At 36.6% G+C, this 16,216-nt stretch overlaps 2 protein-coding genes across 3 annotated transcripts; one reads left to right on the forward strand and one right to left on the reverse strand.

The window, feature by feature from the left end:
* Positions 1-1,409: 1,409 nt before the first annotated feature.
* Positions 1,410-12,372, reverse strand: LOC110900105 (plasma membrane ATPase 1). The gene is made up of 19 exons (XM_022147008.2): positions 12,240-12,372; positions 11,366-11,447; positions 11,149-11,268; positions 9,792-9,890; positions 9,266-9,538; positions 8,993-9,172; positions 7,848-8,054; positions 7,543-7,782; positions 7,054-7,176; positions 6,248-6,352; positions 6,023-6,167; positions 5,195-5,356; positions 4,348-4,586; positions 4,230-4,262; positions 4,050-4,131; positions 3,815-3,975; positions 2,777-2,989; positions 2,516-2,698; positions 1,410-1,827 (listed from the first exon to the last, which is right to left on the reverse strand). The coding sequence occupies exons 2-19, from the start codon at positions 11,417-11,419 to the stop codon at positions 1,552-1,554; spliced, it is 2,895 nt and encodes a 964-aa protein (XP_022002700.1). The 5' UTR covers positions 11,420-11,447; positions 12,240-12,372; the 3' UTR covers positions 1,410-1,551.
* A 2,068-nt stretch (positions 12,373-14,440) lies between these two features.
* LOC110902203 lies at positions 14,441-16,216 on the forward strand. 2 transcript variants are annotated; one of them, XM_022148915.2, is made up of 4 exons: positions 14,441-14,841; positions 14,963-15,032; positions 15,463-15,494; positions 16,177-16,216. In XM_022148915.2, the coding sequence occupies exons 1-4, from the start codon at positions 14,579-14,581 to the stop codon at positions 16,202-16,204; spliced, it is 393 nt and encodes a 130-aa protein (XP_022004607.1). In that variant the 5' UTR covers positions 14,441-14,578; the 3' UTR covers positions 16,205-16,216. The 2 variants fall into 2 exon arrangements, 1 of the variants encoding a protein (XP_022004607.1); XR_004876506.1 differs by having other exon boundaries at positions 14,631-14,841; positions 15,449-15,494.

Below are 16,216 nucleotides of genomic sequence, written 5' to 3' on the forward strand. Positions count from 1 at the left end.
GCCGTAGCCAGCCCCACCACCCCGGTTGTCGCGGCGACCACCACCTCGTCTGCCACGTCCGCGGCCTCTTCCCCTTGATTGGTTGCTGGTAGTAGACTCGGTAGGGTGATCAGAAGAAGTGGTTGTGAGAGCCGGCTGTGGTGAGGAGTTGCTGCTAGAGTTCGCTGCAACCATAATAGAGGAAGTGGTGCCTTTTTGTGCTTCAATACGAATGGCCTCATCTTGAAGGAGAGAAATAGCAAGATCCCAGTCGGCTTCCTTGTTATTGATAAATGAGGCGGTGGTGTTGTACTCAGCAGGAAGACCGCGAACCAGTTGTAAGACTAATCGTGCATTGGTGACAGGGTGATCGACATCTGCAAGTTGTGTGGCAAGGCTCTGCAGTTGTTGACAGTAATCATCCAGAGATGCACAAGCTGAGAGGGAAAGATTGCAGAATCGAGTTTCTAGTGCGGCTGCTCGGGCTTTCTTATTACTGAGGTAAATCTTTTCGAGTTTATCCCAAGCCTGTTTGGCTGAAGTTGTGTTGGGCAGAATCCGAGGCAGAATGTTGTCCGAAACAGTGCTTAGTATCCACTGCAGGACAAGGGCATCAAGCTCTTTCCATTGAGCGTAAGACGGGTCGGCCTTAGGTGGAGGATCAATGCCGTCAATGTGATCGGCAACCTTGTACGCAACAACGTGAAGTTGGAACAGCTGTACCCACGAGGAGTAGGTCACCGTGGACCCGTCCAAGGTGCGAATCTTGGACTGGATATTTGTGACTGAGTAAGCTGGATGTAGGGTTGTTGGTTTGGTGGCGGCAGCAGAGGAATCAGGCTTGTCATTCATGGCTGAGAAGTGAAAAGAAGGCAGGAGAACAGGAACAAAGAGGGAGGGGCTGCCGACAGGTTTAGAGTCGAAACCCTAGGATGAAGAGAAAAAGAAGGTTAAGGCTGTGATACCATAAAAGTTTAGGTTATGGGGAAATTCTCTGATCATATTATTGATAAAGAGAATCCCTTTATATAGGGAACAATACAAGCTAACCCTAATCTGTAAATATGGAAACGATACACCTAAATAATACAAAGGCTATCTCTAACAAATATACAATATTTATCTAAATAATAATAATAATAAGAATATCTGCTAAGAGTTTCAAGCTATAGTAGTATAAACTAGTCTTAAGCCTTCCCCGTTGCAGTGCGGGGGCGTAAAACCGTGATGCTAATGTTGCATGGCGAAGGGTCATAAAACCATACTAAATAGCAATCAAACAAAGCCAAAACCTAGAAAAAGCATAAAATAAAAATATGAATTTTTAATACCAAGTCGAAGGGGTAAAAAAACCTGAGGGACCAAATATGAATTGTTCATTTTTATTCGTTCACTCGACATATATTCTAGCGAATACCAAGGAGACAACATTTTCAGTATGTAAGGTGAAACATCAAGATAATAAATAGACTTTAATAAGTTATAGAAACAACATATCAAATAACATAAATTAAGAACATGTGTTGATTTGAATTTTTTTAAATGAAAAAAGAAATGAAAATTGGAATCCAATTAAACTGTGTAGTGTTGGTTAGCTGCATCAATGTCTAACCCTCTTAGCTTTGCAAAAGACTCAACTTTGCCCTTAAGTGTATGAAGCTCTCTTAGCCTTGCGATCTCCGCTCTTCGTCTAGCTTCATCGGCCATCACACTAATCTCCCTAAATGTCCCTTGATCCGGAAACGTTCTTGGCTCTGCTGGCTGGAGTCCATGCAATGTGCGTTGCTCCGTTGCCCATGCTGCCTCACGCGCTTCCCTCCCAAAGTCTTTCTTCGTCGTAAATGCAGTCTACAAAACCCACAACGGTTAATTATACAGGGGTGTTAAACAGGTCGTGTTTGTGGGTTAGACACGTGGATCTGAACAAGGCACTAATATTTGCAGGTTGACAAAGACACGACCTATTTAACACAATTTTTTATTTTATTTTTTGTGCAATAATATTCTATAAAATACAAAGGTATGTAAAATAGTGAAGTCTAAATTATAAAAGTTTATGTCAGTTTTTTTTTTTTAAGATAAAATATAATTTATTTAGAACAACTTGTTAAGTTATATCAAAACAGAAGGTAGACGGGCAACAAGCTGCGCCGCCAATCCTTTCTGAAAACGTGTTCAGATAAACGTGTTCACGGGGGTAACATGTACAAAATACAAAAATTAACGGGTTAAACAAGGTAACATGTTTAGATAAACGTGTTCACGGGGTTCGGCCCAAAACAAGGTAACATGTTTAGATAAACGTGTTCACGGGGTTCGGCCCAAACCCATGAATTTCACGTTGAATTCGTCATTCGTGTCATGTCACAAATTCAATCCCCTATAATCGCATCAGTTTTTCTCCGCTTTGACTTTCCACTTAGATGGACTTTTTAAAGTCAAAGAGGATACCAGTTTGACTTTTAAGGTCAAACTACAACTCTTTGACTTTAAAGGTCAAACTTAAGTTTTAAAGTCAAACAGACTATAAACTTACTCTTTTCTCCACAACTAGACCCCAAGCTCTCCCACTTAGCCCATACTGAACCGCAAACTTGAGCGGATCAAGTAACATGTAAGTCAAGATGTTATACAACCATATCACCCCGGTCCATCCCCATCCGATCTTTTGGATTCCGGCTAGTTCCCACGTCACATGGGCCGATATAATCGACGCAACCTAAAAACGCAAAACGATATTCAAAATAAACATTAGGCTAAAAAGTTACCATAATAAAGGTAAGTTTTAGTGTTTTACCAGTTGAGCAATAAAAAATGCAGTTACTAGCAAAAACCCGGGCCTCTCAGTAAAAGACCAGCCGCGCGAACGTGTCACGAAGATCAACGCTTGGCTGATGGTGCTCACTTGAAGATAAACAGCTGACGCCATCATCGCTGTTAGCTCTTCTTTCTCGGATTTGATTGACATGTCGCGATGATGTGAGTTCAAATCCTTGACACTGAATAAGTTCTGCATGAGAAACAAGAAAACGGGTCAGAATATCGTAAAGTCAGAGCAGGGCCGTCCCCGAGAATCCTAAAAAATCTTTGGGCCCTGTTATAAAAATAGGGCCTTAATATACATATATATATATTTCTTTAATATATATAGGGAGAGGATCATGAGAAAACTACATCTAAATGAGAAAACTAGAAAACTAACTAAAAAAGCCTAAAAAAAAGCTAAAAAACATACCAAATTTATTTTTTACAATTTTTTATAAAAAAAATCGCTATTTTTTATATATAAAAAAATTTAAAAAAAAATTTGTTGTACTGCACATGTGCATTATATGTGTACTACACATGTACACTATATCCGTAATAGTGCACATGTGTAATACAACAAAAAAAAATTATTATTTATTTTTTTTTATATATTTTTTTCCATGCATAAAATATAGCGATTTTTTATAAAAAAAATGTAAAAAAAAAATTGGTATCCTTTTTAGGCTTTTTTAGTTAGTTTTTTGGTTTTCTCATTTAAACTAGTTTTCTCATGATCCATCCCCAATATATATATAAGCTTAAAATGTATTAAAAAACTAAAAATATATAATAAAAATTAAAATATATATATCAAAATATCATTTTTTTTAATCAGACCCCAAAATATGTATTTTTTAAAATAATATATAAAAAAAGCTTAAAATGTCTTAAAAAGCTTAAAATGTCTTAAAAAGCTTAAAAATCTGAGTCAAAGCAATGTTTTGAAAACTGGACCAGTCATCAAACTAGCGGTTCACTGGTCAGACCGGTTATGAAAACAATGAGTCAGATTGAAAAGGCTGCATACCGGGAAAAAGTTAGTTTCATATGCCAACCAGAAGAAAATAACTGTCATTAGTGCCAGGTAAGCACCGAGAACCACCCCGGTCGCGAAGATTTCCGTGAGCTTCCAGCTGTCGGGAATCGGAGACGGCTTTACTCTATCTTTCGATATTGTCATGATCGTACCTGAACGATAAAAAAAAGTCAGCATTTGTTATTTTGTTTGACTACGTAAACTGATAACGAATGCTTCGATTTACCATCGTTAAGGACGGCTATAACGAGAACCATAAACGGAGGGAAATCGAACTTCCAGAAAACACACAGCAACATAAAACCAAGCTGCACGCGGAAAAAGTCAACAATGAGACGGTCAACAAGTTACCTTGACTTTCGAGGTCAAACATACGACTTTTTAACGTTAAAACGGATACACTTACCACGATACGAATAGTGATTGAAACCGCATATATCTGAAAAAGAAAATAAAAAATGTTATTAGTCCAAAAGATACGCACTACAAAACAGAAGACTTTAAGCGAGTAGATAGTTAGTTACCGTATAATTCTTCATTCTTTGAAAAATGGATCGGCTAGTTAAAACCGCGCTAATAATGACACTTAACCCGGGTTCGGTTAAAACAATATCCGAAGCACTACGAGCAGCATCAGTGGAATCCGCCACTGCGATCCCGATATCTGCTTTCTTTAGAGCGGGTGCATCGTTTACACCATCACCCGTCATCCCACATATATGTTTTCGGGCTTGTAATCTTCTAACTATCTCGTATTTATGTTCTGCACGCGAGAAACACGTTAACTGAGAACACCATCTAGTATGTTTTAGTAAGAGTAAAGTACACGGATGGTCCCTGTCATTGGCGAAGCTTTGAAGGGGCCTGGAGACCCCCCGAACTTTTCGCTCATTAGTGTTATATATGTAGTTTTCGTATAGAAATTTTTGGGTATATACGTTTTCGACCCCCCGATTCTATAGAAATTTTTGGTATATACGTTTTCCGACCCCCCCCCCCGGTCGAAAACGTCAAGCTTCACCACTGGTCCCTGTGCTTTACCAAAATTTTGGATGTGGTCCCTAGCTTTCCAAAAGTACACAAATGGTCCCTGTGGTTTGCACCTTGTAACACATTTAGTCCCCAACTTTTTCCAAAAGTACATGGATGGTCCCTGTGGTTTGCACTATGTAACGCGTTTAGTCCCTAACTTGGACATGCAAAAACCTTTAGATTTGTTGGGTGGGGACTAAATGCATTACAAAGTGCAAACCACAGGGACCATCCGTGTACTTTTGGAAAGCTAGGGACCAAATTCAAAATTTTGTTAAACCACATGGACTATCCGTGTACTTCACTCTTTTAGTAAGTTATGAAGATTGTAGTTCTTACCCGGAAAGACACCAGCAAAACCATCGGCTTTCTCGATGAGTTCATCGACAGGCAGAGCTCCGAAACCGTCTTTAGTGTCACCGAGCAATGCTGAAGAAGGGTACATGTTGGTCCCCATTCCGAGCCGTCTTCCTGTTTCCTTGCCAATTGCCAGTTGGTCACCTGCAATCATAAGGGTGTCAATCGTGTCAGGTTGATAGTTTTAATAAATGAACCCAAACATGACTCATACAGGGGTGTGAATTTCTGATACGACACGAACCTAACACAAAATTTATGGGTTTGGGTTTAGTCTAAACGGGTCGAGTCAGTTACAGGTTGAACCCGCAAACCCGTTTACCTAAACGGGTCAGGTTCATGTCAACCCGGTCGGGATGCCAGGTTGACCCGTTTAACCCAATTATATTATATTTTATTATTTTACAATATGTTTTATGTCATAAATTAAATTGGGTGAGTATGTTATGTAATAATTATAACTTAAAAAGAGAAACGGAGCAAACCACAGGGACTACCCGGGCATTTTTCTCAGAATTATTTTACAATATGTAGTAAACTTTTAATTCTAATATATTAATTTGTGAAAAAAAATAAAAAAAAAATAGAAAAATATCGGGTTGAATGGGTCGTGTTCGGGTCAACCTGCAAATATTCGGGTCGTGTTCGGGTTCATATGTATGACATGATTTTCAGGTTTGGATCGTATTCGGGTTCATCCAAAATTTTCGGGTTCGGGTTGGACCCACCAACCCACGAGCACGACCCGTTTAGCACCCCTAGACTCATATATACACTTAAAACTGAAACGGGGACAGGTTTTAAAAGTACCCGTTATCATTTTAACGCTCACGCCAAGATCTAACGCTCTTCGGATCGTTTCAGCGCTATCATGACGTGGAGGGTCAAACAGCGGAAGAAGCCCGACGAACTCCCATGGGCCACCCGGGCTCTCTTTCGTTCCAGCTGGCACTTCCTGAAACAAAAAAAAAATCAACTTTTTATAAACAAAGTTATGATATTAACCATCGAGCCCGTGTTAAACAGTTGAATCACCTGGCGAGCGACTCCAAGCGACCGAAGCCCACGCTCTGCAAACTTGTCGATTATCGAATGTACCTTGTTCGCGATCTCGGATTTGTTATGTGCAAGGTTCAGTATCTGCACAATGTTATCAAATGATTTATTGATGTGAAATGTTACATGTTACATTTTAGACATATGTTTAGATGAGTTAATTACTGTTTTCGTCCCCGTGGTTTGTCAAAAATCACTATTTCAGTCCATTAGTTTAAAAATTGAGATTTCAGTCCCTTTGGTTTCACTTTCGTAACCATTTCAGTCCACCTCGTAACCATTTCAGTCCCTGTACTAACATAATAAATGGATTGAAAGGGTTACGAAAGTGAAACCATAGGGATTGAAATGGTTACAAAAGTGAAACCACAGGGACTGAAATCGCAATTTTTAAACTAATGGACTGATATAGTGATTTTTGACAAACCACAGGGACGAAAACAGTAATTTAATTAACTCTTTTTGAGTTAATTACTGTTTTCGTCCCCGTGGTTTGTCAAAAATCACTATTTCAGTCCATTAGTTTAAAAATTGAGATTTCAGTCCCTGTGGTTTCACTTTCGTAACCATTTCAGTCCATGTGGTTTTACTTTCGTAACCATTTCAATCCATTTATTCTGTTAGTACAGGGACTGAAATGGTTACGAGGTGGACTGAAATAGTTACGAAAGTGAAACCACAGGGACTGAAATCGCAATTTTTAAACTAATGGACTGAAATAGTGATTTTTGACAAACCACAGGGACGAAAACAGTAATTAACTCTTTTTAGATCAATGTTTATACCTGCTCGGGTGCGCCTTTGCTAACTCTATGCATTTTACCGGTTTTATCTGTGTACGTAAGCGCGGTCCTTTTGTCCGTTGGATTAAACGGTAGGAAATGGACCTCTCGAATCCCAGCTCGGGCCTAAAATATTAAGAATTAAAATCTAATAAACAGGGGGTCAAGAGGGTCTGTTGACTTCTCACTGGAATTTGTTGGATTTTTATATATAAAATCCGAGGTTTTTCTAAGAAAAACACGAAAAAAATATTCTGGTTCCGCCACCAACAGTGGCGAAGTATAGAAGGGGCGGGGAGGGGCGCCCGACCCCCCGAACTTTTCGCTCAGTAGTGTTATATATGTAGTTTTTGTATAGAAATTTTTGGGTATATGCGTTTTCGACCCCCCCCCCCCCCCCCCCCCCGGTCATTCGGGTCAAGCTTCACCACTGGCCACCAAACCAAATTATTTACTTTTCTTGTTTACAAAAGAAACCGAAAACAATAGTACCTCCTTGGGGTCTCCAAGCATAGCAACGATAGCACCATCGATCGCATCCTGATTCTCTAACCGCGATGCTCGGGCAGCCATCAACACGACCATATCCTTGTCAACGTCTTTCGCAAAGACCTCGATCATGTTCTTGTCAACCGTAAGCTTGTTAAGTGTCAATGTACCGGTCTTGTCACTACACAACACATCCATCCCGGCCATTTCTTCAATCGCGGTCATTCTTTTCGTTATCGCGCCCTGTTCAAATCATGTTAGAGTTAATCAATGACGACTAGAGACAAAACTGGTGCATTTCGGTTTACCTGTTGAGACAAACGGTGTGACCCGATGGCCATGGTGACCGAAAGGACCGTTGGCATCGCGATAGGGATCCCGCCGATCAGCAGAACTAGAAGGTTATCGATTCCAACACGGTATTCCCGTTGATGGATACCATATACAACAATAACTTCAATTATCATACCAATAGCTATTGAACATATGCAAAAGTTTCCTATTGAAGTTAGAACCTGTGTTACAATACATAAAAAAAAACAATCATAAGATGTCCTATGTTGTTACTAGTTGTTTATGCCTAAAAAATTTTATACGAAGGTACTGTTCATAACACTACGCGTCGAAAAGTTAGGGGGGGGGGGTCCCGCCCCAAGGAAGCTGCGCCCCTGTAAGACGTAAAACCATCCAAACCGGTTATTGGTTTGTTGGTTTGTTTTCGTGGTCGGTTTTTAAACCTTTTGTCAGTCGGATTAGAATTTTTTTCAAACCGCGAAGAACAAATTTTTTTAAGCTTTATACTCAAAATGGATCGGAAAAACCGAGCTTTTTGGGCTATGTAACTTTTTATATTTTACGCGAGTTTTTAAATTATTTTTAGTTGGACTATACACATGATTGCGTTTTGCCTAAAAAGATAGAATGCATGACATTCGTCTTTTAAGTTTTAACCGTTGAAACAATATCGTTAATTTTTTTCATTTTTATCGTTGGATTAGGTTCAAAAGTGAACACTAGTGTAGCTTGCGAACTGAGTGAACTAATCCTGGCCATACACACGTGTAGATCAATGGCCAGGATTTGATGTTGAAATACACTAGTGTATTTTACGATTTGATGATGAGATCCTGGCCATACACGTGTGTAGATCAATGGCAGGATTTGTTCACTCAGTTCGCAAATACACTAGTGTTTACTCTAGAACCCCACCCTTTTATCGTATTGTAGATGTTTTTTTAATTATAGAGGTTAATAAAGCCCAAACCGTGAAACCAAACCGAAATGGTTTGCTTCTTTTTAAATTTTCAACAATTTGGTTTTAATTTACTTAAAGTCAAATTCCGTTACTGACGGTTTGACTCACTGTTTAACTTAAAAACCGTCAAAACCAGACCATGAACACCCCTGATCGTAACCAAAAACCTAACAATCGAACAATGTTCGACACACATACCCTCTGAAAATGTCCAACATGAGTCGTGTTCTCGACAAGATGAGCCGCTTTCCCAAAAAACGTATGAACTCCGGTCGCTATCACAACGGCCTCGATCTCTCCTTGCTTACACGTGGAACCCGAGTAAACACCATCTCCCGGATTCTTCGTCACGGGCAGTGATTCTCCAGTAAGTGCAGACTATAAACATTCAACAAACACAGTCAACTATTTGTTTATCAACCCAAACTGACCCGTTAGGCCGTTTTGACCCGTTGTATAACAGAACAATACCTGATCAATCTTTAACGGATCGCCTTCTAAAAGACGAGCGTCAGCAGGAACAATGTCACCTAACTTGATACTAATAATATCACCTGGAACCAATAACGAAGCGTCTTCTTCACTCCATTTTCCATCACGAAGAACCTTTGCTTTTGGCGCTAAACGGGCCATCAATGCAGCAGCTGCATTTCCCGCGTTATTTTCCTCTATGAAACTTATGGTTGAGTTTATAACAAGCAAGACGATGATCCCGACAAAGTCGTGGTAATCAGCAGACTTTCCCTGAAGTAAATCAAGATTCAAGAGTCATATTATATAATGCGTGCGGTTATGCCTGATACCCGACAGGTAATAGACCAGATAAAGTACAGTATTTGTCCCAAACCTGGCCCATTTCCGTCCCTAGTTGACTTTAGTCAAAGTCAAAGTCAACATCAAAGTAAAATGAGAATTCAAACCCAGCCCATTTCCGTCCCTAGTTGACTTTAGTCAAAGTCAAAGTCAAAGTCAACATCAAAGTAAAATGAGAATTTACCCCTCCACGTGCAAGTGCGATTGACATGATAGCAGCTGCTTCCATCACCCATGAGAGTGGATTCCACATGAATCCAAGAAATTTCAAGATTTTACTTTCCTGTAAAAAGAAATGCAATAATTCATTATTAAAATATCAATAAAAACAAGAGTAAATTACGATTTTGGCCCCTGTGGTTATATTACTTTTACCCTTTTAGCCCAATTTTTTTTTTAACATCTGAGCCTTCAACGTCTTTTTTTCTAACCCTTTTGGCCCCTAAAGTAAATGGATGGGGATAGTGTTAGGGGCCAAAAGGGTTAGAAAAAAAGACGTTGGGGGCTTAAATGTTAAAAGATTCATTTTTTGGCTAAAAGGGTAAAAGTGATATAACCACAGGGGCCAAAATTGTAATTTACTCAAAAAACAATGATTTGTACATTATTTGTGACGTTAAGATGATCATAATTCGATACAGGTTCAATGTTTGGGGTAAACATGTTTGGGTCATCAACGGGTTGACACGTTAATGACACGATTAAAAATGTGTCTAAACGCGTTCAACCCGCTTAACACTTTTATGACACGTTTAACTTATTATGTTAAGTTAGTTTATAGTTTGACACGACACATACGTCACGAGTTTATCATAACTACGTAGTTTTACAAATAATTACATATGTTATAGTAAAATATGGATTATAATTTTTGGTAACTTTTATTTTATTGTGTTAACTGTGTCGTATTATTTCTTAATCGTGTTAGTGAGTCATGTTAACAATCGTGCTAAAGGTGTAGTGTCGTGTCATGTGTGTTACTAAAATGTTTATAGAGTTAATTTCAAGTATTGTCCTTTATCTTTATACCCATTTTCAGGCGCTGTCCTTTATGTTCAAAATTGACAAGTTTTGTCCTTTATGTTTTCATATTATACACGTTTTGTCCTTTAGGCCTAACCCAATTAGTTTTTTCAGTTAAATTTGGTCATGTGCTTTGCACATGGGGCATTTTTGTCAATTCAAAGGTTGCAGAAGCTTTGAGCTGTAAATCTGCCGTTGAACTTTTCTTTGGATTGACAAAAATGCCCTTATGTGCAAAGCATATGACCAAATTTAACTAAAAAAACTAACTGGGTTAAGCCCAAAGGACAAAATGTGTATGATATGAAAACATAAAGGACAAAACTCGTCAATTTTAAACATAAAGGACAGCGTCTGAAAATAGGTATAAAGATAAAGGACAATCATTGAAATTCACGCATGTTTATATTTAATCATGTTAAATGTGTGTGTTCAGGTTCATAGTCGTGTTATATGTGTCATGTTGTACAAGACCCTTTTAGCACAAAACGCCACTTTTGCGAGCTCTATATAAATACCTTCTTTTCTTCGAGTTTATTGTAGCCAAACAAATCCAAACGCTCTTGAACTTCACTCGAATTTAACCCTTCTCTTGTACATTTCAGGTGTTGAAACACTTCTTCTACGGGTGCATTCTCCTACAACCCAAAAAAACATTAAGTTTGCATCTTTCGCGTGATAAAATTATTAAAAAGAAAAAAAACGTTTGCTCGATGTGATAAAGCTCAGAGATACCAAATCGATGGCTTCTCGGATGACTGCACTGAGAGCGATTGACTTATCATCCATTTTTCGGCTTTTGATTGTTCACTAGTATCTGCATTGTTGTTTAAACTAGCTTAGATGAACACAATATGAATCTTTGATTTCTTTTAATGAAGTTTTGCCTTTTTTTCTGTAAATTCTTTGAAATGTATCTACTATTATGCACCCATATGAACAAGACTTGAATAATTCTTGCAGTGGCGGAACCAGAACGATTTAGTTAGGGGGTCATCATAAGCTTATATTCTATATTGGTTCAAGTTAGGGGGTCCATCTCTAAGTCTGTTCTTCAAAAACTCAAAATTTATAAATAAAAATTCAAAAAGTTCCGGTGACCGAAGGGTCAATGGACCCTCCTGACCCCCCTCTGGTTCCGCCCCTGAATTCTTGAATCTCTATGTTTCGGTTAATTTCTTGAATCTTATTATTTTAAAAAGAATTCTTGCTATTTTGGCTACAATAATTGAATGTGGGTTGGATCATGTCAAATGGGTCGAGCTTGTCTAGGCCCAGGCCCGGCCTAGACGTTAAGCTCGATCCATGGGATGCGTCATTAGCACCAACTCACAAGTTTTTTTTTTTTTTTCTAAAAATCAAGCCATTATAAATAAAAACATACATGCAAATTCGGATTCAAACTTTACGCAACTTGACATATTAAAATTTATTGAATCCCATTATAATACATGATCATATCAAGACGACAAAGAGAAGAACAATGTCATGAAGCGAATGAATATTATTGCGGCCCAAGATTGCCATTCTTGTTAGTCATTCAGAAAATAAACATATAAAAGAACAATACAACTAATATAATCGCAACGAAGTAGATATATTTAGATACCTGATAAGCTTAAGATACGAAGATTTAGAACACGAAACACAAATTCGTTAACATGAAAGGTTGAAATCTAATGAAAATGTTCACTAGACTTCAAGAGGGAATAAATGAATGAATGAATGAATGATTAGATGTATGTGTTTTTGTGTTTGTGTTTGTTTTGAAGCAGGCCAACTATATATACACACATATCATTCTTGCTTTCATCCCATTTATTCACAATAAACTTTAAAAAAAATTCTTAATCAATTTTTTTAATCTTTAAAAATGAATTATTTGAGTACTTAGGGGCCGTTTGATTCAGCTCTTAATGGTTCAGAGTTCAGACTGTCTGTTTCGCGAGCAGATGTCTGAATGGTTCAGACATTTGCCTCCGAATGGTTAAGCATTATACTAAGTCTGAATGGTTAAAACCTCTTATCTGAATTGGTTAGATATTTGTCTCTAAATGATTAAGTATTAAATTGGCTTCTAATGGTTCAGACCTCTTACTGATTCAACGCTTAATAGTTTAGACCACTTACTGTTCAACACTTACTCATTCAAAAGTTGTCAAACAACTGGAATAAAATAAAAGAGGTACCATGACCCACATTTTTTTTAAAAATCATTAATCTATTATTTTTTTCTACAATGTATATTAACTAAAAACAATATAGAATATATTTAATTTTATTTTACCTTTTGTTAGTATTAGTGTGCCAAATGGCCGTACATGTACTTGTTTAATCTTAAAAGCCGGCAAAGTGAACACAAAACCGGCAACTGACCGGTCGGATTAAGCCGGTTAACTTGGCGCCATATGACAACTTTAGAATATAACGATATTTTTCGGGTATTACTATACTTGGTTTTTCACTTTTTGTCCTCAAGTTATTTAAACTTTTCATATTTGCCTCTCCAACTTTCAGCAAATATATTGTTAGCACATCTTCTCTGGCGTTATATGTTTGGTTATATATAACGTGAGAGGATGCTAATTATTCGATTTTTTTAACTTTTCATTATAATTTATTTTTGGATTAAAAATGGGTTTGTTTTCTAAAAAGATCTATAAAAATAAGAGTAAAATGCCAAAATGGTCCCTGAGTTTAGGCCATTTTTGTCACTTTAGTCTGAAAATAAACCTTTTGTATCTAGATCCCTGAGGTTTCATTTTTGTTGCCATTTTCATCCAATTTGCAAACTATGTTAGAATTTTCTGTTAACTTCTCCCCCTTTTTTTTTTGTCGTTTTCCTCAATTAATTAAAATATATTATGGCATAAAATGACGATTATACCCTTCATTTAGATGAGGAAAACGACAAAAAAGGAGAAGTTAACAGAAAATTCTAACCGAGTTTGCCCATTGGATGAAAATGGCAACAAAAATGAAACCTCAGAACCATAAACTGATGATACAAAAGTGAAGGTTTTATATTTGTACTGAAGTGGTAAAAGTGGCCTAAACTCAATAAAAAAGTTCTATTAAAGTCACTAAAAACTATGAAGTATTTTAAAGGTGTTGGTGTGATATTGTGATTTCGTTTATTTTAGTTATTGTATAGAAATTTACGAAAAAATATAAAATAAAAAGGTACTTTGAATTCTAAGTTGGTGTTTATTTCAAAGAATGGAATAGAATTTTGAGTGAATTGAAATCTTGATTTCACTTCTTATGTTCTTGGTTTCAACAAAAAAATGAATTGAAACTGAACAACATAAAGAAGTGAATCTACATTCTAATTCTATCTCAGTTCTTTTGGAACAATTGCATATTTAACCTTAAAAACTTCTTAATTGCATATTAACCTAACTTAAAATTAAAATTGATTATATCCCCTTTCCTTGACTAATAAAATTGCAAATTTACCCATTTTGATTTATTTTAATTAAAAACAAGTTATATAATGACTTTTTACCCTTATTTTTACTGGAACTTTAAAAAAAATACATATTTACTCATTTTTACTAGTTTTTGTGGCTTTTTCACAATTTATTTTTGTTTTTATTATTTTTTTTTACCTTTTGCTTGTTAGTTTTCGTTTGTTGTGTTTTTTAAAATCTAAACACTGAAATAAACCGCTAAAGTACGTAGATGCATATTTTTCAATAGAATATAAATAATTTCTAAATAAGTGGGAGCTTAATTAGAGGACTACAAACCAAAGAAAAGAATGTAACTTGCTTTAAACGTATAATAATGTATCTCTATACCTAATAAAAGAACAAGGTTCTGCCACTTGGCACCCCCACATTCAACCAATACACATGTCAAAATTCTAGCCAGTCCACATCATCCTATCCTAGGTGTAATTTTGTGAGATTTTTCAATTTTTGTGTATTATTAATTCTTTCAAATATGCTGAAATTTGGGCGGCCAGATTATGTGGATTCAATTTTTGAATTTGAATTCCATTTACTCATCCCAAGAAACTCATTACCCTGTCCTCTCACTATCAACTTTTGGATTCATTATTTCCCTGCACCTTATTTCCTTTTTCCTTTCAGCCAAGAAACCCTAAATTTGTTTTTATTCGTTTACATATTCAAGTTCAACAACGCATCACCATTCCATCTCTCCTTCTTTCCAGTATTCTCCTCTCATTTCCTTTCCGAGTCAAGGTACAACAACTCTAATCAATCAATCATCATCACAACATCAATTTCAATTTTATTATTTTCAGTCTCCAGATCTGCGTTTTTGCGCCTATTTGACGATTGTTTTGTTGATTCTACATTGCAGTTTGTTTTGTTTATCAGCGATGGTGTTTTATCGGAGCGTTTCGCTTCTTTCGAAGCTAAGAAATCGTGTTGTAAGTTGTTTTATAATTCGTTTATTGTTCTGTTCATTTGTATCTGTTATTGATTGATAGTTAATTTGTGTTATTTGACTGTAGTTTGTAACAAATGATAGTATTATTTTGATCAACGTGTTTTAATTGTTTACAAAGTAATTGTTATGATGCACAGTGTAGTTTTAATTTTTTAAACAATTTAGGATTTACTACAATTTGAATAGTTGAATGACCTAATCTGATTTTTTAAGTTAATCGATTGAAGTGAGTTACTTTCGGAAAGCCGATATGTCATAAGTTTTTTCTGTAAACAAAGAACTAAGAATTGATTATTTGTTAGATGTATAGTATTTATATAACAAAGAACATACGACTTTGACTTTGTAATCTCTTAGTGTTTTTCTGTTTATTTCTGTTTCGATTGATGGTGTTAGAGATGATGATATAGCGGAAGACGGTGGACCAGTGGGCTTCTTCAAGGTTAGTTCTATCAGTTTTTTTTTTTTTTTTAATTTCAAGTGGTGGTGAAGCATAACAGAAGTAAAGAAATTGTTGGTGGGGAATAGAGTATGTTGATCAGTAAAATGGGGAACTAGGTACATAGTGAAATGATAATGGGGAACTAGGTACACAAATCAACTAAGAATCGAAGTCTTCTGTGATATTAGGTTAAAGAAAGAGTGATTTGTATTTTGATTAGTTGTTTTGATGGAAATTGTGAGGTAATTATAGTGGAATTTAATGACCATAATCATGATTTTAGAACTGTAATGCTGTTAAGATTTGTTAGTAGCATTCCCGATCCGAAACCCATATGGGCTGGTTCGTAAAACAACTGTCCGTTTTGACTTTCGACCCATAACTCAATGCTGCCTTGGCCTGGCAATTCTGACCCGTGCATCTAAAACTGGGCGTATAAGGTTTTGGAGCTTCTTTGTTTGAATCAGATTGTATTTTGAATCTTAATTGGACATTACCAGTATACTTCCCTTAGTGAAATTAAAACCATATTCTTTAACTATTCAAGTATCATAGAAGGAATGTACTAAAGGCAAGTGATGCTATTTGATGGCTTCACTTCTGTTCAAGATAATTTAAGATATGAAATGGGACTTGGTGTTTTTTTATTTTTTGATTTTTTATATCTGTTTTTTTTTTTCAGATTGGCTCATACAATGGAGATAGTATGATTTTGGTCCTGG

Source organism: Helianthus annuus, chromosome 13 (genome assembly GCF_002127325.2).
Source record: "Helianthus annuus cultivar XRQ/B chromosome 13, HanXRQr2.0-SUNRISE, whole genome shotgun sequence".
In the NCBI taxonomy this organism is placed as follows: domain Eukaryota; kingdom Viridiplantae; phylum Streptophyta; class Magnoliopsida; order Asterales; family Asteraceae; genus Helianthus; species Helianthus annuus.